Source organism: Schistocerca americana, chromosome 3 (assembly GCF_021461395.2).
Source record: "Schistocerca americana isolate TAMUIC-IGC-003095 chromosome 3, iqSchAmer2.1, whole genome shotgun sequence".
NCBI lineage: Eukaryota > Metazoa > Arthropoda > Insecta > Orthoptera > Acrididae > Schistocerca > Schistocerca americana.
Window position 1 is genome coordinate 541,230,507 of NC_060121.1, and position 25,431 is coordinate 541,255,937.

Sequence of the window (25,431 nt, forward strand, 5' to 3'; positions counted from 1 at the left end):
TCGGCGACGTTTTCATCAACGCTGCTTTTCCGCCGTCTGAACAATACATACGTATGCAGAGAAACGGGATGGTGAGCTGACGCCGTACTGAGGTAGGTGGAACTTTTGCAGTGAACAGTACGAAGAAAGAGAATTATTACCCGCCCCGCCGCAATGTGAAGGTTATTGTTAGAGAGGAACTGAAGTCGACTGTTAAAAAAAATAGATACGATTCGTTAAGGCAAAAAAGTTGGAACTAAGTTATTTATGTAAAAAGAAAAAGATGGTTTCTCATGAGACGACATTCCTGGCAAAATACTGGTCTAAAAGCTCATAAGATTAGAGTCTAAATATCGTCATCAGCCGATCACACAACCAGATGTATAACGGAACATACTCCAAGTTATTGAAATTTTTTTTAGAGAAGTCACTACCTTGAACTGCTGCTGGTAAACCTTTCGGAATGTAAGGATGTGGCTCACGAAGCTCTTCTGTTCCTAACGTTTCGTTCAGAACTGCGCTGGACATCTTCCTCCTCCACTGAGTCTTGCCGAAGGGTTTCGTGGACCACGACCTTATACCCCTCAATGTTTACTAGCAACAATGACATCCGGTCTTGAAAGCCTTCATTCTGTCACTATCTGGAACTCCCGTATAAGGAACGCCACTTAGTATGTAGGCACGAAAAGCCTGCTGCACGAAGTTCACAGTCAGATGATTTGCGTAATAATCAAATTGTAGAGCCGGGCGAAGAATATTTGTGAAAATCGAAAGCGAAATGAAACCATGGGAGAGAAGAGAAACCGCCTCTGGAAAAAGTTTGTGAAGAAGGCAAGATTATCACCATGAACATACGGGACGGAATTATGGCTCACGAAAGTGCAGTCAGGGGCACAGAACGAAGTGGAATGATATTAGAGGACGGAGAACAGATCAACAGCGTGCTTATGGACGGGTGCGAAACGTAGCAGTCAGAGCCAAAGGAGCATGTCCTTGTCCGAAGATTTACGAAGACTGTGTTGTATTTTTCAAGTAATGTATTAGTATCTCAGATCTGTCCAAGTTTTTTGGATGAAAGGAAACCTGCAATTTATGATGTCACGATTGAAGCATACTCTGCCAATTCCGAGAAAGTAGATTCTTGCTTCGGCATTTTAAGGGACTCTGGAAAAATTCAAAGCAATCCGAAGCAAAGTGGTTTGGTAGATCCTGAGAAACATGTACGAAAAAATAAAACTATTGGGAATTGAGCGACAAAGTTTTGATTACCTTTTTTCGTGCATTCCAGGTCCATAGGGTGCATATCTTCCTGCAAGTTCCTCCTTTAGCTTCCTCTTTGTCCTCCTTCTGTTTACTGTAGCTTGTATATTAAGGCTATTTACAGCCCTGTCAGCAGCACGAAGGCGTTCCTTGTCTGAAGCAAGTACCATGTTGAAACCTATCTTCATTCCCATATTTCGAAATACCTTGCACTTTACAACGTTGTCATCACTGAAGGCAGAAGAGACATCTTGAACACCGGATCGAAGTGTTTCCATTCCAACAAACACAGTCTTTGAGATTCTTGACCGTATAACACTATTTACACTTTCATTGGCGCTTTGAGTTTTTCCATGAACACACTTTTTCAACAATTCAAGTGCTACTAAGTCTCTGAAAATAGGTGTTATCCCCTCCATTCCCGCATCAGGCAGACTGTGTTTATGAGTGTACATTTCACCAGTTAGCAATCCCTTGTTGTACTTACACCAACTGTTTTCTCCTTTGGGGCACAAGTAATGATGAGAACTTTCATCAGTTAAAAAAGCATGAAAAAAAGAGCTCAAACAGCCTTCTTCATTTCATCGACACTGTGTGTGTTCTGCCTAATAGCTATTCCATAATAGTTGTGGTTTTTTTCAATTACACTGTCACTTAACCTTCCCTATCCATCCAACCCTTTACCATCACAGAGTTTTTGTTTTTTGTATGTAGCTTTCAATCGCCAAAGTCTTGATCCCATTCGTTTCTGTATGTGTCCACTACATTCAGATTTCTGCACTGAATATTTTCAGGATCAAAAAAGAGTAAATAAACATGAAACACACGACAATTGATTGAGCGATATTTATCGAACTATCACAGGTTAGCCAAAACACTTATTGTGTAACACTTATTTTCACTCACATCACTAAAATGTACACGATGAGCTTGTAGATTTATGAGTACAACATTTGACAGCAATTTAATGGCGCGATGGTGGCTCACACCTATGCAGCACATATTTCAAAAATATTTTAAAAATGGTTGTAGTCATCCGAACTGAACAAATTACATATCAGTTCAAAAGGGAAAGCCTGTAAACTTTTAAAATGCAAAAAAGTAAAAATTGAACATTTCATGAATTTGGACCTTTACCGAACCCCTTAAAGAAATTTTTTAATTTTGGGAGAATTACTTCAAGGTAATGTCACTGTATTTGTAACAATTAAATACCATTGTTTCATGCTACAGAAGATTTTCAAGACATTAAGGAGGAACCATTGAGCGACAAGAATGTTCCAAATGAGTTTCATGATATTTTTACTACATCAGCATAAAGCTAGTAATACTCGTAAATCCTCAGTAACTACTTCATATTTACTCTTGCTCTAGTTTTTTTCATTTTTTACATTATAGCCGAGTGAGTTAGGTTATAGCTAACAGGAGAATGATCCCATCCGCCATATCGAGATCTAGTTTAGTAAATTTTCATTGCTTTCTGAGGACTCTCGAATTCAGATTTCAATGAACTATCCTTGCTAATCGCGGTATTCATTGCTTATGTACTTTCAGCAGTATACACCTGAAGATGGCTAGAAGACTCAATGCGCGAAATGTTGTGACTGCAAGTCACGGAGGACTGACAGTTCTCCTGAAATTTCGATGAACAACCTATACGCCAGAAAAATTTTGAATGTCATCAATGCTTATTTGCGTGTTTTTACTTACCTTATTTACTACTATTTACTTTTGTTATTACATTTTTCTCAACATTTTAGATTATTGCAAAAGAGGGATTGTGTGAATGACTGATTAGTATACCACGATTTACCTCTCTGAGGAGACCAATTTTTCTTCTACTGAAAACTATTTGCTTAGATCTGTTCATTCCTGTTACGCTTCTTTTATTTAGCCAAATAATTTCTAAAACGGCGATTTTGAGATTTGAATATTAACTGCTAAATATACTGCCGTCCACTCTGAGATCGTCAAACTGTGTGAAACATAAATTAGTCAGTCGAGTAACATATGTATGGTGTTTTTTCATCTTCTTATCTCTGCGGTGTTATCTCTTTAGTAGACGCACAAGAGAAGTCTTCCAATGGACACCGTTGTCTCTACCCACTATCCCTCGATGAGGAGTCGGCAGCTGCTCAGTAGCTGCGCTGCCAGGTGACCAGTTCTTGAACCCTCAAGCAGCTAGTGGCATTAGACTTACTGAGGCTACAAGATATATTTCTTCTAAACTGTCATCGATCTTCTTGTTTTGAAGGTGGAAGGATTGGTGTGATTATATTATAATATCGTAAACAATTAAAAAAAAATTGACAAGATCTCTATACGTGTTCCAATACATATGAACAATATAGTAAATATTTCAGAATATCGTATAAAGAATTTCTACGATAAAATAATATTTTTGTATTGTTGTGTATTGTGTCTCATAACATCATCACTTAGCATGGACTTCTGCGACACTGATGCGTGTCTCTTCCTAACTGCTATAACGCAAACGAGGCACAGACGATCATTCAATGTTTATTGACATTTTATTCTGCGTAGATCGATGATAATCAAGAATTATATGCAGTTGTTGGAGTTTTAACTGTTATCTATATTCCTAAAGTGTTGCAATATTTTTTCTCATAAGGACAGAGGCACTGGCTAAGAAGTTGAACGGCGCCGGCTGGAAAGGCGTTATTAGAAAAAATTACTGATGACCGATCACACAAAGATATTAACCATATCTGAAGCAGTCGTTGTCATGTGTAAAACAAAATCTACAAAATGCACAGAAGACAAATTGGAGGATAAAACGACAGTATTGTAGTAACCCGACGTGAGCCGCAACATACTGTAGAAGCTCACTCTCAGATCAGAGGTGAAACGGGTTTTTTGGTCATCCTTTTCTTGGTACGCGAGCACCGGCATACAGGAGTGAAAAAGCGGCAGGGTCAAGCAGAGATTTTTCAGGTCTCTATGCTGGGAGACGGTACAGAATGACTCGAACGTTGGGCTTTTCTCTCTCCAGAGCAGTCTTTTGTCAATGCAAATTACTCAGTAAAAAGCCCCAGACGTTAAGCTTCGTGCACTGACTCCCATGTTACTACGCAAATGACACATATCTCTCCTATTTCAGCATAATGTTATCTTAACAACCGTGACATGTTTTTTGAAATTTTTTCTCGAAACTGCAAGTTTATGAGAACCAATAACTCTGCTTAACAGCGTTTTTGTCTGCTCGGCTTAGTCGTGGATTCTGTGCTCAAAAATGAAATGATGTTTGCAACTTGGATTCACTAAGATTTAACATCGATATGCTTTAAAACGGTGCACACAGGGTAATCTGGCATGGTTAAATTTAACTGTTACGTAGATGTGTATAGTAAAATGCCAATAATGGTCATCAGTTCAGAAATCAAACTACAGGACTTGAAGAAGGTTTGGCAACATTGACGATAAGTCGTATTCAATGACACAGAATTGTTACGTGACAAATTTCTAGTCCCATCATTTGGTCTTCTTCCATGATAACTAGTGCAGTTAGTAATGAAGACGGCGAACAGTTTCATTAGGATTTTTCTTTAGTATAGAAGCATTGTCAGGACAAATGGAGTCCACAGTATGATCTGACTGCTCTTAGACCTAACGAAGAAGCGGTCTGAGGTGTTGCAGGAAATCAGAAAGTAAAATCTTTATGCAAATTTCTTCATACTCCTCCACTCCTATGTTGCTAATTCCTGATTAATCTTTGTACTGACACGAATTTATTTGTTATTTACGTTTGGAACTCTCTTTGATGTGAAACTATTAAATAAAATATACTCGCAATACCATTCACAAAATGTTATTCCTATGCCTTAAAAATCACCAATGGAAAATTGTGCAAATAAAAAATGCTAGTTACTTCACACTCTCCCTTACTGTTCCTCTTTGCGCCCATCACCAATTCTGATTATCATCTCTCTCATAAACCCCCACCACACTGAGGGGCCAAAGAAACTGACACACAGCCATGCGTGTTCAAATACAGAGATATGTAAACAGGCAGAATACGGCGCTGCGGTCAGCAAGTCTCCGGCGCAGTTGTTAGATCGGTTACTGCTGATACAAAGGCAGGTTATCAAGATTTAAGTGAGTCCGAACGTGGTGTTATAGTCGGTGCACTAGCGATGGGACACAGTACCTCCGAGGTAGCGACGAAGTAAGGATTTTACCTCACGATCATTTCACGGGTGTACCGTGAATATCAGGAATCCGGTAAAACATAAAATTTCCGACATCGCTGCTGCCGGAAAAAGATCCTGCAAGAACGGGACCAACTGAAGAGAATTGTTCAACGTCACAGAAGTGCAACCCTTCCGCAAATTGCTGCAGATTTCAACGCTGGGCTATCAACAAATGTCGGCGTGCGGACCTTTCAACGAAACATCATCGATACAAGCTTTCGGAGCCGAACGCCCACTCGTATTCCCTTGATGACAGAAAGCTTCAGGCCTCGTCTAGGCCCGTCAACACCGACATTGGACTGTTGATGACTGGAAACATGTTGCCTGGTCGGGCGACCCTCTTCAAATTGTATCGAGCGGATGGATGTGTACGGATACGGGTATGGAGACAACCTCATGAATCCACTGACCCTGCATGTCAATGGGGGAATGTTCAAGCTGATGGAGGCTCTGTAATGATGTTGGGCGTGTGCAGTTGGAGTGATGTGGGACACCTCATACGCCTTGATACGACTCTGACAGGTGACACGTACTTAAGCATCCTGTCTCATCACCTGAATCCACTCACGCCCATTATGCATTTCGACGGACTTGGACAGTTATAGCAGGACAATGTGACACCCCACACGTCCAAAATTGCTGCAGAGTAGCCCCAGGAACACTCTTCTGAACACTTCCGCTGGCCACGAAACTCTCCAGACATGAATATTATTGAGCATAACTGGAATGCCTTGCAATGTGATGTTCAAAAGAGATGTCCACCCCTCGTACTCATACGTATTTATGGATATGCCTACAGGATTCATGTTGTCAACTCTCTCCAGCACTACTTCAGACATTAGTTGAGTTCAGGCCATGTCGTGTTGCTGGATTTCTGCGTGCTCGTTGGGGGCCCTATACAATGTTAGGCTGGTGTAGCAGTTTCTTTGGGAATTCAGTGTATTTGTAATGGGGTAAAGACAAGGATGAGATAATGGGATGATGGTAAGCCAGCACGATGGTAATGACGTTATACTGAAGAAAGGAAACAAATCAGCCACACATGGTAGAAAAATAGGTTTATTGAATAGATAAAAGTTTGGAGAGTTACTTCAAGCTGCGCTAAGGATACTTTATTTCGAATTCGAACAAACAAATAAGTCTGTTCACTGTATAAAAAATTTATTTGTGCTCAAAGTACAATAAATATTGACTGTACAATAATGTAATAGTTACAGCTGCTACATTCTCCTGTAATAGTATATCTGCATCAGATTATGTTGATATACAGAGTGGAATCCATTAATGATGTCGGCGTAAGATCTGTGCCAAGAAGTACCATATACTGCCAAGGTGGGTAGGTGCCTTACAGCCTGCAGCCCAAGGCCAATCACAGACTCTCAGTTCTGGGTTGAAGTAGAGTCCAGCAGGACAAGGCATGGTTACTGGAATACCATGCTCACATACACAGTACTTTCCACAGTCAGTTGCATGTGGCAGCAAAGTAACATCTGATCCGGCATCTTCGTGTAATGGGCAACTTCCCACAGCAGGGCAATCACCAATATTACCTTCTGTAGTACTGCCCCCATTATCATTGCCATTTTCATTATCAGACTGACCATTGTCATCATTACCACCACTGCCTTCATCATTTCCATCACCTCCATCACTACCATCACCTCCATCACTACCATCACCTCCATCTCCACCATCGCCTCCATCTCCACCATCGCCTCCATCTCCACCATTGCCTCCATCTCCACCATCACCTCCATCTCCACCATCGCCTCCATCTCCACCATTGCCTCCATCTCCAGCATCACCTCCATCACCACCATCTCCACCATCACCTCCGTCTCCTCCATTGCCTCCGTCTCCTCCATCGCCTCCGTCTCCTCCATCGCCTCCGTCTCCACCATCGCCTCCATCTCCAGCATCACCTCCATCACCACCATCTCCACCATCACCTCCGTCTCCACCACCGCTTCCGTCTCCACCATTACCTCCGTTTCCACCATCACCTCCGTCTCCAGCACCGCCTCCGTCTCCACCATCGCCTCCATCTCCAGCATCACCTCCATCACCACCGTCTCCACCATCACCTCCGTCTCCACCATCACCTCCGTCTCCACCATCACCTCCGTCTCCACCATCACCTCCGTCTCCACCATCGCCTCCATCTCCAGCATCACCTCCATCACCACCATCTCCATCATCACCTCCGTCTCCTCCATTGCCTCCGTCTCCTCCATCGCCTCCATCTCCACCATCGCCTCCATCTCCACCATTGCCTCCATCTCCACCATCACCTCCATCTCCACCATCGCCTCCATCTCCACCATTGCCTCCATCTCCAGCATCACCTCCATCACCACCATCTCCACCATCACCTCCGTCTCCTCCATTGCCTCCGTCTCCTCCATCGCCTCCGTCTCCTCCATCGCCTCCGTCTCCACCATCGCCTCCATCTCCAGCATCACCTCCATCACCACCATCTCCACCATCACCTCCGTCTCCACCACCGCTTCCGTCTCCACCATTACCTCCGTTTCCACCATCACCTCCGTCTCCAGCACCGCCTCCGTCTCCACCATCGCCTCCGTCTCCACCATCGCCTCCATCTCCAGCATCACCTCCATCACCACCGTCTCCACCATCACCTCCGTCTCCACCATCACCTCCGTCTCCACCATCACCTCCGTCTCCACCATCACCTCCGTCTCCACCATCGCCTCCATCTCCAGCATCACCTCCATCACCACCATCTCCATCATCACCTCCGTCTCCTCCATTGCCTCCGTCTCCTCCATCGCCTCCGTCTCCTCCATTGCCTCCGCCTCCACCATCGCCTCCATCTCCAGCATCACCTCCATCACCACCATCTCCACCATCACCTCCATCTCCACCATTGCCTCCATCTCCACCATTGCCTCCATCTCCACCATCTCCTCCATCTCCAGCATCACCTCCATCACCACCATCTCCACCATCACCTCCATCTCCTCCATTGCCTCCGTCTCCTCCATCGCCTCCGTCTCCTCCATCGCCTCCGTCTCCACCATCGCCTCCATCTCCAGCATCACCTCCATCACCACCATCTCCACCATCACCTCCATCTCCACCATTGCCTCCGTCTCCACCATTGCCTCCATCTCCACCATCTCCTCCATCTCCAGCATCACCTCCATCACCACCATCTCCACCATCACCTCCGTCTCCTCCATTGCCTCCGTCTCCTCCATCGCCTCCGTCTCCACCATCACCTCCGTCTCCACCATCACCACCATCTCCACCATCACCTCCGTCTCCACCACCGCTTCCGTCTCCACCATTACCTCCGTTTCCACCATCACCTCCGTCTCCAGCACCGCCTCCGTCTCCACCATCGCCTCCGTCTCCACCATCGCCTCCATCTCCAGCATCACCTCCATCACCACCATCTCCACCATCACCACCATCTCCACCATCACCTCCGTCTCCTCCATCGCCTCCGTCTCCTCCATCGCCTCCGTCTCCACCATCGCCTCCATCTCCAGCATCACCTCCATCACCACCGTCTCCACCATCACCTCCGTCTCCACCATCGCCTCCGTCTCCACCATCGCCTCCGTCTCCACCATCGCCTCCATCTCCACCATCACCTCCATCTCCAGCATCGCCTCCGTCTCCACCATCGCCTCCATGTCCACCATCACCTCCATCTCCACTATCGCCTCCACCACCATTTCCACTGTCACTGTCATCCTCATTACTCTGACTGTTGTTACCACTGTTGTTTTCATCATTGTTACTACTGCTGTTGCTATTGCCACTGTCATCTTCATCACTCTCATTGCTGCCACTGTTACTACCACTAGTATTTTCATCATCATTACCACTATCATCTTCATCACTGTCATTACTGCCATTGTGATTACCATTGTTGTTTTCATCATCGTTACTATTGCTGTTGCTACTGTTACTGTCGTCTTCATCATTCTCATTGCTGCCACTGTTACTACCACTAGTATTTTCATCATCATTACTACTGTCATCTTCATCACTGTCATTACTGCCGCTGTTATTACCACTAGTATTTTCCTCATCACTACTACTGCTGTTACTATCATCTCCATCACTTTCATTGCTGTCACTGTTATCACCACTAGAATTTTCATTGTCACTTCCACTGCTGTCACTGCTGTCATTACTACTGCTGTCGCTGCTGTCATCTTCTTCGCTTCTGCTTCTGTTTTCTTTCTCTTGAAATATAGCTTTTATGAGACTAGACCAGCCATATAAAGGTTTCTTCTCTACATTTTGTACTAAGTGTTGCTCACTTCTTCCATGTTCAGCATCCTCTTGTTCAGAATGTAGCCATGTGTTGTCATTCTCAACCTTTGACTGAGTAAGCGACGATTTCTGAGTGTCTGGTGTCCCAAGAGCGTGATGCTGCTCATCGGTACCTGTTGCAGTCAGATATAAAGAAGAAATAAATACATTGTGCTAAGCGTATGTACGACATGATTGTTTTACAGGAATTTCAATCGTATTTGAATTTTTGGTGGCCTGATTACAATGTATGTTGGATTTAGTTCATGTACAGTAAGTGACAAGCGGTCATCAAAGCGTTTTTAGCACCTCATTGTTGTAATAAGAATGATTTTATTTGAAATGATGTTCTTGCCTTTCCTTGATCTGGGAATATCAAATATTACCCAAGAATTTCAGAACACAGTGAAACTTGTAGCTCATCACATATACTTTAGTGATGGAAGGGGAAGCACTGATTGGTGGTTAAACGAAGTCTAAGATTTTCTGCAAATCAGTCAGCGAACTTTCCAGTTGTGGGATAATATCACTCTCTCTTAACGTACAGAATAATATTAAATAAAGTTAAATATAAAATATAATAAGACATAATTGCGTAGGCTTCCGCGGCCAGAGTCAGTCGACATAATAGTTTTCTGGGTATGGTACCCCGTCATAATGTATAAAACTACTGCTGCTGGAGAAGAACCAACGCTTCGGCCACGGCTGCAGCGACCTTCTTCTGGGTCTAGACCCAGCAGCAGTAGTTTTATACATTATGACGCGGCATAATAAGACAATTTGAGTCATGTTTTCAAAGGTGCAGAAAATTTGGCCTAATGTTTATTTTTCTCATGAAGCTAGTTAAACAAAGTATGTTTGTATGCATGTCAACAACATATTCGTAGATTATGAAATCCCATTGTGAATGAATTTGACTTGTGTGGGAATGGTACCGTTACTAACTTTTCAGTACTTTACAATTTTCTGTTAATCTGTCTACTATTAAACGTGATAGAGCATTAAACTGAAACTATTGTTATCCCTCCCATCCTCAGAGAAATTATTCAGAACATGCAACACAATAAATACTAGTAGATACTGCAAAAGATTGAGTTTTATTTCGGTGATAGAAGCTCCTGACTCTACAACAGAAACATGTTCTACATTCTTTTGTACAGTTTTTCTTTCAACTGTCATTGCTATGTTTGCACATCAGCGAATTTAAGTTGCTTATGTGCAGCATATATCATCCTTCTTCACTGAAGGCAGATATACGCGTAACTGCACAAAGACAGAGCACAGGTGAGTGTGAATAAAACTGCATATTATAAGATCAGTTACAGGGTACCTCACTGGAAACAAAGAGTTTTACCGATTTTCATATTTGCTCATCGCAAGACATTTTTATTCACTAAGCTCCACCGTTACCTCTTTGTCAGCCTAAATCGAACAGGAGATTTTGTAACCGTATATCATAGGCTATTTTAAGCTTATTTACACCTGAAATGATATGCTAGGAACGTAAGCTTTCGGAACTTTTACCAGTCAACTACGCTGCGATGCAGAATGCCTCTTATGCAGCGTCTGCCACTGGTGCCGATTGAGCATCTCTGTAAAGCCTCAACGCTTAGTAAGTGAACCTGTAACGAAGCACACTGATCTTCTCTGGATCTTCTTCTGCTACGGATTCCTAGCTAACTAGGAATATTTCAGGTATTGGTCAAACAGTGGTTTTGTAAGCTATTCCTTCGTGGATGGCTTAACTTCTGAGGGTGTTTCCAATGGATCTGCCTTACCTGCGATTTGTTTTATGTGTGTAAGTTAACTTTAAGCAGCTTCCTACACATACTCCTAGATACTGAAGAGCCACGCAATAATACACTTGAGAGTTGAGTAGAATTTTACAAGTCTTCTTCCGGTAACGCAAGAGGCGAACAAGGCAGGTCAGTGTCCAACAGATGGGTGGAATGCCAACAAGGAAGGAGAGCTGTTGTTGCATGTAATACAGCCGCATGACAGAGTTAATTGCTACACGCATTAAGAACTGGGTGTGAAAGATGCCAAGGCGGAAAAATGACATCATAGAAAGAGAGAAGAATGCCATCATCTTGTTGACCACGCAGAGTGAATTACGAAGGCAGATGTAAGAAAGGTTATTCAGAGAACTGACGCTGCAGAACATGTTCACTACTGCTTCTGAAAGGCGAAGCTAAGATACCTTTCAGCTACAGCCAGGTGCAGAAAGCTGACCAGTCGAGAAAAGGGAGTTACCATCGCCTTGCAATAGCACTGCAAGTCAAACAGTTCCTCTCTAAATGTCACTCATATTTAGTGACTGGATCTACTCGTACTCAGTTTCCAGCCAACCAGGAAGTTGGACCTATGTCAGTCTATATCCTCTGTTGGAACAGCGAGTCCTGCCAAGTGGATTTTGCCACTCCATGCTGCAGTCCTGCGTTCGAGTCGAAACTGATGGGAAGCTGAGAATGACAGTCACCGCCTGGCCTTTCAGAGGCCTAGTTGGAGGGCCAGGGATCACTCAACAATCGTCATCGCAGAGGGGCATGCCACAGGTGCTGCCTGCCTTCTGTTGCTGTAGGCGTACTCGTATGCTGCGGGCCTTACACGTGACGGAGGCCGCAGTGTGACCCAGTCCACCTTCGCACATTCAGGAAGGAGCCTATGGTTGCTTTCCGTGGTGAAGTCTACGATGTCAATGACAGCACTCTCGTGATCCACTGCTCCGAGCTGCTGACGGCGGAGGCAATGCGGACAACACCGAACGAGCTGCAGCCAATGTGCCGTGATGTCACTCCAATGCTGTGGGTCTTACTCTTGTTGGGAGCTGGAGTGTGACTCAGCCCTACGATGCACACTCGGTGTAGAGCCAGTCAGTGCATGCCAGAGCGCTGTGTATGAGAGTTAGCTGCTAACACCAGAGGCAGCACGGACAATGCCGGATGAGCTGTAGCCAACATGCCCCGATGTCGCAGGGTGCTGACGCCGTGCTTCCGCCGCTAAAGGGGTTGAGATAGCACGGAGCGTGCGGGTGTCAGCGAATTCCCGCGTGGCTAGCGCCCTTCTGCCCGCCGCTACTGCTATCAGCCAAGAATGAAGACAACAGCGTATTTTGGACTTTAAGTGCTTGTTTGTTAATTACCTTTTACAAGTTCCTTCGAGCGCCGAGCATGTCAGCTGCCATCGAGGTATTCCTCATCCCTGCCCAAGTGGTGACGGTCCAGCCGCACTCTGACATCGACGCCCTAACACAGTCAGCTAATGCAGAGTCCGGTCCCTGGACTGATACCTTGTTTTACAGCACCCTAGTAATCTTTCTGTACCCGTCTAACTATACAATATGAGTCTTTCTGTCCATCGATGCGCAATACGTTACATTTGTTTATGCCGAGAATCTACTAGCAATGTCTGCAGCAAGTGTCGATCCCCTGCAGATCTTCCTGCACTCCTCTAGAATTTTCTAGCTTTGCGACTTTTCTGTGCACAACGGAATTATCCGCGAAAATGATCATGCAACTTCCGATTTTATCCAGTACGTCATTTATACTCGTGCGCTGAGGAAAGTAATGGTGGTTTAACATTCCATCACTGTAGGCCTGAAGTTATTTTCACATCTGACTTTTTCTCTGCTAAGAATGATATATAGTTTTCTGTTTACTAGAAACCCTTCAATCCAGTCACACAGCTGGTCTGTTAATCCGCAGGATTGTATATTGTTCTTTAGGCGGCAGTGCGGAATTTCATTAAACACCTTCCAGAGATGACAAAACATGACATCAATCTGTGCTCCAGTATCTACTGCTTTCTGGGTCTCGTGCACGAACAGAGTGAGCTGGGTTTCACAGGTCGTTGTTTACGGCAGCCACATTGATTCCTACAGCGGAGATTTTCGAACTTCAGAAATGTCATGGTATGTGAAAATGTTCCAAAACAAGTTCCAAAATTCTATAGCAGGTCGTCGTCAGTGTTACAGGCCTATAGTTTTGCGTGTCTGTCTGCTAATCCTTTTTGAGAACCCAAATGACCTCCAATTTCTTCTGGTCACTAGGAAAGCTTCTTCTCTCCTGCGACGTACAGTACGCTGTTGCTATTTCCTCATACTATGCGTAGAATTTTATGGTTCCCATCACGTCCTGTCGCCTTTCCTCTGTTGAGCAGTTGCAGTTGCTTCTCTATCCCGTGGTCATTTATTTCGATATTTGTTATTTTGACGTTCGTCCGACAGTTTAAAGAAGGAACAACAGCACCGTCTTCTCCTGTCAAACAACTTTTCGAAAGCGAAATTTAGTATTTGGGTCTTGTCTGTGTCATTTTCCATTAAAAACGAGGACATTAGAGATTGAGCAGAAGCTTTGAGTAGGAAAGGGTAGGTAAGGAAATCAGGATTGCGCGTTTCAAAGGAACCTACCCATTAATTGTCGTAAACGATTTAGAGAAAGCACAGGAAACGAAAATCTGTATGGCCGGAAGAGGATTTAAAACGTATTGTTGTTGTTGTGGTCTTCAGTCCTGAGAGTGGTTTGATACAGCTCTCCATCCTACTCTATCCTGTGCAAGCTTCTTCATCTCCCAGTAATTACTGCAACCTACATTCTTCTGAATCTGCCTAGTGTATTCATCTCTTGTCCCTCTACGATTTTTATCCTCCACGCTGCCCTCCAATGCTAAATTGGTGAGCCCTTGATGCCTCAGAACATGTCCCACCAACCGGTCCCTTCTTCTTCTCAAGTTGTACCACAAACTCCTCTTCTCCCCAATTCTGTTCAATACCTCCTCGTTAGTTATGTCACCTACCTATCTAATCGTCAGCATTCTTCTGTAGAACCCATTTCGAAAGTTTCTATTCTCTTCTTGTGTAAACTATTTATCGTCCACGTTTCACTTCCATACGTGGCTACACTCCAGACAAATACTTTCAGAAACGACTTCCTGACACTTAAATCTATACTCGATGTTAACAAATTTCTCTTCCTCAGAAACGCCTTCCTTGACGTTGCCAGTCTACATTTTATATCCTCTCTACGTCGACCATCATCAGCTACTTTGCTCCCCAAATAGCAAAACTCCTTTACTACTTTAAGTGTCTCATTTCCTAATCCAATTCCCTCAGCATCACCCGACTTAATTCGACTACATTCCGTTATCCTCGTTTTGCTTTTGTTGATGTTCATCTTACATCCTCCTTTGAAGACACTGTCCATTCCGTTCAACTGCTCTTCCAAGTCCTTTGCTGTCTCTGACAGAATTACAATGTCATCGGCGAACCTCAAAGTTTTTGTTTCTTCTTCATGAATTTTAATACCTACTCCGAACTTTTCTTTTGTTTCCTTTACTGCTTGCTCAATATACAGATTGAATAACATCGTGGAGAGGCTACAACCCTGTCTCACTCCCTTCCCAACCACTGCTTCCCTTTCATGCCTCTCGACTCTTATAACTTCCATCTGGTTTCTCTACAAATTGTAAATAGCCTTTCGGTCCCTGTATTTTACCCATGCCACCTTTAGAATTTGAAAGAGAGTATTCCAGTCAACATTGTCAAATGCTTTCTCTAAGTCCACAAATGCTACAAACGTAGGTTTGCCTTTCCTTTATCTTTCTTGTAAGATAAGTCGTAAGATCAGTATTGTCTCACGTGTTCCAACATTTCTACGGAATCCAAACTGATCTTCCTCGGGGTCGACTTCTACTAGTTTTTCCATTCGTCTGTAAAGAATTCGCGTTAGTAATTTTGCAGTCGTGACTTATTAAACTGATAGTTCGGTAACTTCCACATCTGTCAACACCTACTTTCTTTGGGATTGGAATTATTATATTCTTTTTGAAGCTTCAGGGTATTTCGCCTGTCCCATACATCTTGCTCACCAGATGGTAGAGTTTTGTCAGGACTGGCTCTCCCAAGGCCGTCAGTAGTTCTGATGGAATGTTGTCTACTCCCGGGGCCTTGTTTCGACTCAGGTCTTTCAGTGCTCTGTCAAACTCTTCACGCAGTATCGTATCTCCCATTTCATCTTAATCTACATCATCTGAGTTCTTGATATTCATACAAGTGGCTCTCTTTTCTCCAAAGGTCTCTTTAATTTTCCTGTAGGCAGTATCTATCTTACCCCTCGTGAGATAAGCCTCCACATCCTTACATTTGTCCTCTAGCCATCCCTGCTCAGCCATTTTGCACTTACTGTCGATTTCATTTTTGAGACGTTTATATTCCTTTTTGCCTGCTTCATTTACTGCAGTTTTATATGTTCTCCTTTCATCAATTAAATCCAGTATTTCTTCTGTTACCCAAGGATTGTTACTAGTTCTCGTCTTTTTACCTACTTGATCCTCTACTGCCTTCACTACTTCATCCCTCAAAGCAACCCATTATTCTTCTACTGTATTTCTTTCCCCCATTACTGTCAATTGTTCCCTTATTCTCTCCCTCAAACTCTGTACAACCTCTGGTTTAGTCAGTTTATCCAGGTCCCATCTCCTTAAATTCCCACCTTTTTGCCGTTTCTTCAGTTTCAATCAACAGTTCATAACCAATATATTGTGGTCAGAGTCCACATCTGCCCCTGGAAATGTCTTACAATTTAAAACCTGGTTCCTAAATCTCTGTCTTACCATTATATAATCTATCTGATACCTTCTAGTATCGTAGTCCCCCAGAATGGGCTCCGAGTATCTTGGCAGATTGCTTTGATCCGTGTACTGACTGAACACGAAACTTCTTAGGATTTTGTGTCAAGTCGGTAGATGTAATAGTTCATCTTCCAGCTTACCTGTGTGTGAGCGCCAACAGCGGGGATCTCCGGAGGACAGGCAGCCGGCGTTCCTGGGTGCTGCTGCGACCGCCGCCACCTGCAGCAACAGCAGCGCCACTGCAACCGCAGCCGCTGCCGCTGTCGAACAAACAACACAGTCTCATTCGCATCTGTCCGTAGACTTCCACTGTCAGCGCCAGTTTGAATAAAATTCTTTTGCGTGTTGGGCCTTCGTTATGAAACACTGGTCTACGCAGCCGACTTTTGAAGCGGTTCTCTTCAGAATGACTGAGAGAAATTTTGTTGCCCTGAAGACGACAGCTGTAAGGATGATCGAAACGTCGCTTTATAGTGTTTCATAACGATGTGGGCTAACACCCAAAAGCATTTTGTTCTTTTGTTCAAAGAGGCTCATCAGCGAGCTTCACGTACATACATGAGAGCGGGCACTTTCTACATCTGAAGTACAATCATTATACTCCCCAAACCGGTTTGAAGGGCATGGCAGACGCTATTTGCCAATGAACCATTTATTAGGGGTCCCTTCTGTTCCATTTACACATAGAGCACGGGAAGAATGACTGCTTAAACACCGCTATGTCTGCTGTAATTAGTGACAGCTTGTTTTCGTGATACCAACGGGAGTGAAATGTAATGGCTTTAGCAAATCTCACTTAAAGCAGATTACTGAAACCTTGTATGTACGCTCTCACGCGATAGTATACGTCTGTCTTCAAGAGTCAGCCAACAGAGATGTTTTCAACCTCTCAATGACGCTCATCCATGGATCGAACAAACCTCTGACCATTGTCGTAGCCCTTCTCTGTATACGTTTATATGTCGTCTTAGTCCTGTTTGGTATGGGTCGACACACTTGAGTAATATTCTATGACGGGTCAACGAATTTTTGTAAGGAACCTACGTGTAGACTGATTCCGTTTTGCTAGTATACTAGCAATGAACTTCGGTCTGCCATCTGCGTTACCTACGGTTCAGCTTACGTAATCGTTCCATTTCATATCAATCCAAACTGTTACTCCCAAGTATTTATATTAATTGACTAATTCCAACTATGGTTCATTGATATTTCATAAGGGATTACGTTTTATCGTTTTGTGAAGTGCACGACTTTCAATTTCACAACATTTATAACGACTTGCCAATCTTTGCACCACTTTGAAATCTCATTAAGTTCTGATTCAATATTTATGCAGCATTTTTTACACATAACTCTATCATCTGCAAAAACATTTACGTTACTATTAATATTGTGTGCTAGTTCGTTAATATAGAACATGAACAGCAAGGGTCACAGAACTCTTCCCTCGGTTACTTGCCTGCCAATTGTATTTTGAGTTGTAGACTTCTGTGACGTTACCCAGCGATTTCTCTCTTCATTATATGATGCTTGGAGCTGGTTGCGAACGCTTTCCTGGGATATAACTTTGAAGTTCGTCATTTATGGTCATATGCCGCCATCTCATGAGCATCTTTTCTGGCTACGCGTAGACTAACACAGAGATTTCCACAAATTCTACCTGATTTATTGTTTGAACAACGTATACACTCCTCACACCCCTTCGCTGTCTCAACCATCTCATCTGCAGGGCACATCAAAATCATTAGTTTCCATCAGCGGAAAGTCCGTTTTGCCCCTTTCCATGAAATGACTGCCTTTCCCTAAATCATTTTTAGTAGAAAGAATCCTACGTTGGGACTATCTCCGTCAGCATATCAGAGAAATTAATCTCATCTCAAATTTCAAAAGAAAGCTAACGACCAACCCTCTAAATCGACAATAAATTATTCTTCTGTTTTCAAACGCATCCCTTACTCTAAGACAATTAAGATCAATCCATTCCCAACACAACGCTCTAACCTCAACAGAACTCCCCATTTACCAACTTCGTTAGCTTGTTCAGTCTATTAGAAATCCTTTCTTACAAGGAAATCCCCCATCGCACCCCTCTCTAATTTAGCGGTAAAAGTCCCACAGGATAGCCCGTCATAAACTGCACGCAGATCAAGCATGAAAACAGGACGAAGTTCTACTAAACTGTGAAAAAAAGCAAAATGTAAATAGTAAACTGTCCAAGAATAAGAAGTACAATAAATAGCAATCTCATACAGCAACGGCCTCATCTGTACGTGGTCATGGTGTTAGACTACCAAGCTGATAACGCGTGGTCAAAACTTTTTCACAACATTATGAACTGGCCGTCCGGTAATTGAAACGTTTGTTCTCTTTCTGTAGTCTTGGCAGCTGTCATACTATACATTGGTTATAGAATGTGAGTCATGTGGTAAGAATACGTTACCGTAAATGTGATGAACAGTTAGAGCAGGCGAGGTACCACATAGACGTCTCACAGATATAAAAACAACAAATAAACTGGTGTGAATTAAGTTACAGCAAAGGAATTCAAGAGTACTCCAAAACGGAACGCAATTTCAAAAACGTTAAAAACATATGTTTCGACAGAGCACAGACAAACTGTGTGATTGTGAAACTGCTGAGTTCATACCAACACCTATGGCTCTAATCACTATGGGACTTAACTCTGAGGTCATCCGTCCACTAGTCTTAGAACTACGTAAACCTAACCAACCTATCACATACCTCCATGCCCTAGGCAGGATTCGAACCTGCGACCGTAGTAGCCGCGCGGTTCCAGTCTGAAGCGGCTACAACCGCTCTACCAAAGCGGTCGGCCGAACACCTATATCGGGCAAGGAGGCATACCTCACTCACTTACCAGTCGTACAAATTATGTGCGTCGATAAGAGATTCCTATCGTATGACACACGTACTGTCACTAATGCCGTGTATGACACATCAGACGTGTTTTCCGGTGAAGGAGTCTGTTGACTTGTCGCTTTGTCATCAAAGTTTGCGGCTCCCATTCGAAAGCCACATCCTTTCGGCTGCTAATAGAGTACTTGTGCAGAATCAGCTGTCATTATACGTCCCTAACTTTCACCTCGCTGTTCCAAACGGACGTTACACCTCGGTACAGACACATATTTGAATAAAGCGGAAAAAAAGGCACCAGTAAGGTGCCAACACGGTTCGCCCGCGTGATAGTCTAACATCGCAACCACTTTTCTTTTAAACCTCAATTTGTTCGTTGCATTTGTTCGGAGCGGACATCCCATGGCACCCGTTCAAGTTGATTTTTGAGCCATTCACTCAGCTTTTTTTATTACAGAGAGCAACTAACCCTCTGACCGAACACGCTGAGCTACCATGCCGGCGTAACCACTGAACCACCACGACGGCATTCACCTAACCAGCTGCTCTGTATTTCATTTGTTGCTCTTCGACCGATCACTTTTTCTGTTTTACTTTTGTTTTTCGCAGTCCAGTACACCTTCTTCCTGTTTTCATGCTTGATCTGTGTTCAGTTTTTGACGGGCTGTCCACTGGGCCCTCTTACCACTAAATCTGAGGGTGTTGCGATGGGGAGTTCCCCTTGTTAGAACTCACTGTGTCTTAATGTTTCACGTTTGTACGCCTGTATAAACGTCTGTATGTTCTAACGTTAATATTCTTCTTCTATTATTATTTTATTATTGTTATTATCATTATTAGCGCTAGTAGTAGGAGTAATGCTATCATCGTGTATAGCCAGTAATGTTCTACCATACAGCCTTACTCCTATGTAAATTCTTTTTTTTCAGATTTTTTTTTTTTTCAAATCATCCTTCCACTCCTGTTACTACCATTTGGGCTATTTATAATGCTGTAAGCATTATCATTATATATGTAAAATATGGCACAAAAAGTTTTGTGTTTATGAAAGCTTGGCCCTGATCTCGTCAGGTCAAATAGATTAAAATATTACCAACAAATAAATTTTTCGTCCGGTCGAAACTGCAAGACTTCAGGTCGCTAAATGTGTTTTTGAGTCTTTGTTAATGTAAGCTATCAAACATACACTGTTGGCTCAGCATCCGTTGTGTTTCTCTTCTCTGTGTGTGTTCATGGTTTTCGTGATAAGACGAGTAATGGTGGTGCTCTCCTACTCGGAGCAGAAAGCGCGCCATCTTCAGTGGGATACGCAGAAAAAGGCATGGCTATGGCGGCTACCGCTCCTCTGGCCGAAGCACGCGTCCCTGCCGGGTCTGGCTTTCTCCACTCCCGACGCTTGTCCCTTACCCTCCCTAGAATTACGCTGGAAGCAGTGCGCACACTATAAACTCACTGTCAGTACATTCACCGGATGGTGTGTCTATTTTTTTTTTTTTTTTTTTTTGTCAAGAAACAGCTTAGCTAAAATGGTTCTACGCATTCCTCACAAAAGTTCTGAGCGAACTTACTGTGCAATTTTCTTTAAGTTCCTTACTTTCCAGATGTGATAAAAAATTGCAGTATATTGTCACATTTCTCCATGTGATATATATTTTATTTATTTATTTATTCGACCTCATTTGATGAGGGCCATCAGGCCTTCTCTTACAAACGACGAAAGTTTCACACACATATTACCTTTTCTTACGTAATAAATCACAATTTTTATATGACAACTAGTATTAGAATGATTTGAGTGACTTAGTGACAGTGTGAGTAAATTGCACAGACTATTAACTAATAAAGTTAATACTGGCAGTACTTGTGCTACTGTAGCTACAGCCTCTAATAATAATTAATATTATTAATAACAGTAAAATAATAATAATAATAATAATGGCAGTAATAACAACAACGATAGTAGTAGTTATAACAATATTTTATAAGCGTACGAAATAGACGTTTCCTGATACAGCGAGTTATGGGTAAAGAAAATTTAAGGAGACTGCATAGATTAAGAATACTGGAAAATGAAGAAGTTCAGGGTAACGAGTACGTACAAGTACCATGGTGACCCTTAATGTTGCTTTAGTAGATAAGTCATTAGTTGTCTTGTGAAGTTGGAGATGTTATTCAGCGGGATAGAAGAATTTTGCTCTGATTGGAGCGGTTTTTTCTGCCATGTTGCTCAGACAAGAGCTTTAAGGTCTAGGAGAGATATAAGGGACAGTGGTCATTGGAGGGACAGTAGAGAAGGCAGAGGGTATGGAAATCTCTGCGCTTGTCTGCACGCAACCAGGATAGATGTGCTTAAGATGGTGGAATGTGATCAAAGAGTCAAACATTACAAATATAATGAACACAAGCATTCATAACCGGTTCCAGATGCCGTAAGCTTTCCTGAGAAAGGACTTGCAGGGTAACATCACTGTAATGAATAATTGGAAGTATAAGTGTCTGTACAAGTTTCTTTTTAAGGTCAAGTGGAAAGAGCTTTTTATATTTTTGTACGTCATGGAGAGATGCTGATGCCTCCTTGCACATTACATTTTTATTTGTTATTACTCCTGCACACTTTCCTGAAGGAGAGGAGTTGACGTCTGTGCCACTAAGAGTTAAATGGTTAAATGTGGTACGGATTGCTGATATTTCGGCCTACTGAGGTTAGAATGACCAAAAAGTGACGCTTGTGTTTTGGATGGGCCCCTAGATTACGCAACATAAACAGGCTATTCCCAGACTCTGTCCGGTTGTTCTTTAAATTATTCATGATTGAATCGCACAGAATAAAATGCTTTATAACCGCCCTTGGTAGCCAAAACCAACCTGAAATGACCCAGAGTGAGATATTCACTCTGCAGCGGAGTGTGCGCTGACATGAAACTTCCTGGCAGATTAAAACTGTGTGCCCGACCGAGACTCGAACTCGGGACCTTTGCCTTCCGCTGGCAAGTGCTCTACCAGCTGAGCTACCGAAGCACGACTCACGCCCGGTACTCACAGCTTTACTTCTGCCAGTACTTCGTCTCCTACCTTCCAAACTTTACAGAAGCTCTCCTGCGAACCTTGCAGAACTAGCACTCCTGAAAGAAAGGATATTGCGGAGACATGGCTTAGCCACAGCATGGGGGTTGTTTCCAGAATGAGATTTTCACTATGCAGCGGAGTGTGCGCTGATATGAAACTTCCTGGCAGATTAAAACTGTGTGCCCGACCGAGACTCGAACTCGGGACCTTTGCCTATCGCGGGCAAGTGCTCTACCAGCTGAGCTACCGAAGCACGACTCACGCCCGGTACTCACAGCTTTACTTCTGCCAGTACCTCGTCTTCTACCTTCCAAACTTTACAGAAGCTCTCCTGCGAACCTTGCAGAACTAGCACTTCTGAAAGAAAGGAGTCTCGGTCGGGCACACGGTTTTAATCTGCCAGGAAGTTTCAACCTGAAATGATAAATACGAATGCTCGATGGTTGTAGCAATTTGTACCCCGCAAAGACATTCTTACGTTTACTTTAGACAGATCGCAAGGGAGGAATTCTGCCACAATTTTTTTATTGGGATGGTATTTGTCACATTCAAAAATCGTTAGCACAGGTGAAATAAACGGTAACTAGCTTTAAAGTACTAGGAAGGACTGGGAATCGAACTCCAGAACTTTAGATCGGTTGTCTGACAGTCACCCGTGTTCTTTTATGTGATCTTGCCTTCCTCCGATTTTTGACCTACTCTGTCTAGCCAGTTACAGGAAAACCTAAGGTTTAGAGGTGACAAGGGAAAAAAAGCAAATGTTGTTTAACTATAGGGAGACATTACCAGCATGTTTGCCATTCCTTAACTTCGTTCATTACGAATACATGAGCGGGAATACGCCGTTCTTAAATAGTACGCTGTATATTTTATTCGGTAATTCACCTCATCTCGTCAAAGGTTATTCAAAACCGTATCACAGCGTAACCTTCACGTAAGGATGACGTCATTAAAACCGTAACACAAAATATACTCTGAGTATCGTACAACAGTACACAACTGAGGCACCCGAGCAAGCCTAACTCCTCCACTTGCTGAAGTTGACAGTGAACAGGTGGAAACACAAGGAAAATGCACACTGGTCACTTAGTCAACCTACTTCAGTTGAAGATTTGTGTGAGTACATTTTCAAGAACGAAGATGTAATCTAGAACTTTTAATCATCTATGGAGAATCCAAGTTAGCAGAAAAATTACGACGGATGTACATTTTTTTCTTTTTTTTCCATTTGTTTACTGTCAACTGCATCAGCTGCGTGCTAGTACAGGAGAGTCAAAAGTCAGTTTTGTGTTACGGTTTGTGATACGTCTTTGTACACGTTTTGAGGAGAGGAAGTCGATCACGAAATAAAACTTTTTGGTGCTGTTTGAGAAAGACGTACTCCTGCTCATATATTCTTATTGAAGAAAGTCACAGGAATGGCAGCCCTGCTGATTCTCATCATCATATGTTTTTGTAGTTATTACCAGGAGTGTGCTACAGTTGTCAGCGCATCCCACATCTCTGCCGACAGACGCCTCGATATCGCCATTCTTCCTCATCCTCTTCTGTTCCTGTTCTCTCCATCGCTACTTGGATCTCCTTAGCCAGCCATTTCGTGGTCTTCTTTCTCTTCTTTTCCTTCCAGCAGGTTGCAATGAAAGTGCTCGCTTTGGCCAACTGTCTGTTTCCATTCTTTTGACATACCCCAACCATCCTAGCTGTTTTCCTTCTTTTCTATCTATAATGCTACAAGGAGTCTGCGCTCTTTCTCTTATTTCTTCATTTCATACGCAGGAAATTGTACGTGCTCCTGTCAAGTGGTCCATTTCTAAAGCTCTAACTGTGTTTTTATTTCTTTCTATAAGTTGCCAACACTCAATCCCGTGACTTGTTGTTGGTTCCATACTGAATCTGTATAATCGCATTTTAGAACCATTTTTGAGAACCGAAGTGCACAACATAATATCTGTGTAGCCAGCCTTCTCTGCTTGATATGTTGTTGGATATCTCTGTCACATCTTCCATCATGTGATAGTATACTTCCTAGATACTTAGACTCTTTGTTCACTTTGATATCATGTCCACCTATGTCCAAGTTACTTCCCTCCTCTCCACAACATAGATATTCCGTCTTTTCCGTCCTCTCAAAATTAATTTTCAAACCCCACTTTTTATACTCTTCCAACAACTTGCTAAGCATGTAAGACTTATCCTGTTCCTCGTTTTCTGCAAGGACCTGAGTCATAAGCATAGAAAAGTGTGTGCATATAGTTTTCTACTTCAATCCCTATGCCCAGTCACTTTCTATACCAAGGATCTAGAGCCTTTTGTACATACATCTTTAAGAGTGTGGGAGACACACACCAGCCTTGGATTAGTTCTCAAGTTCTTTTAAAGGCCTCTACAAATTTCTTTCCTCACTTTAATGACACTTTCTGCCGACTTGCAGAGGTTTATGACATTATTTACATAATTTTTTGGCAGTTCCCTTGACCACAGGACCTCGAACCTTATCTGTAGTGGCACTGTGTCATATACTGTCTCAAGATCTATGAACTCCAAATGACTGTTTAGATTTCTTTCTAGTCTCTTTTCCATGATCTGACTTAAGGTAAAGATGTCATTTAAAAATGACCGGCCTCTTCGAAAGCCACTTTGTTTTTCCACTTCAGTTATAATCTTACCCGTTTCTGATCTTACAATCCTCCCATACACTGATAATTAAAGTTGTAACACTTATTCCACGATAATCGCGACACCCTTTCTTATATTGTTTTTTAATGTAGGGGACTTAGATACGCTAAGTTCCAGTGTATTTGAATTCCCTGTCCTACCACCTACTCGTACGTTTATTAAATAACCTACATAGGTATTTATGCAGAATACTCGGGTCATATCTAACTAGATCCGCGTATTTCCAGACCCTGTTGATTTACAGATTTTTATTTGTGCAGCCGCAATGTGTATCTCTTTCGTGATTATTTTATTCACCTCTTGATCATCCTGGGTGTCTCCCATCTCTGACTTTATTTCCTTGTACTCTATCCTTTTCTTTGTTAGCAGGCCTTTAAAATTCTTCTCCCACTCTACTAGACTGAAAACCGGCAAGTTTGCACTTTCCTTTACCTGTTTCCTCGAT

At 42.9% G+C, this 25,431-nt stretch overlaps 1 protein-coding gene across 1 annotated transcript in view; it reads right to left on the reverse strand.

Moving 5' to 3' along the window:
* The window catches only part of LOC124606212 (uncharacterized PE-PGRS family protein PE_PGRS54-like), a 90,136-nt gene that overhangs the window by 60,778 nt on the left and 3,927 nt on the right, over positions 1–25,431 (reverse strand). The window contains exons 2-3 of the mRNA XM_047138185.1: positions 16,511–16,630; positions 7,106–9,877 (exon numbers count right to left, since the gene is read on the reverse strand). Coding sequence (XP_046994141.1) covers positions 7,106–9,877; positions 16,511–16,630 — 2,892 coding nt within the window. The remainder of the gene's footprint in view (positions 1–7,105; positions 9,878–16,510; positions 16,631–25,431) is intronic.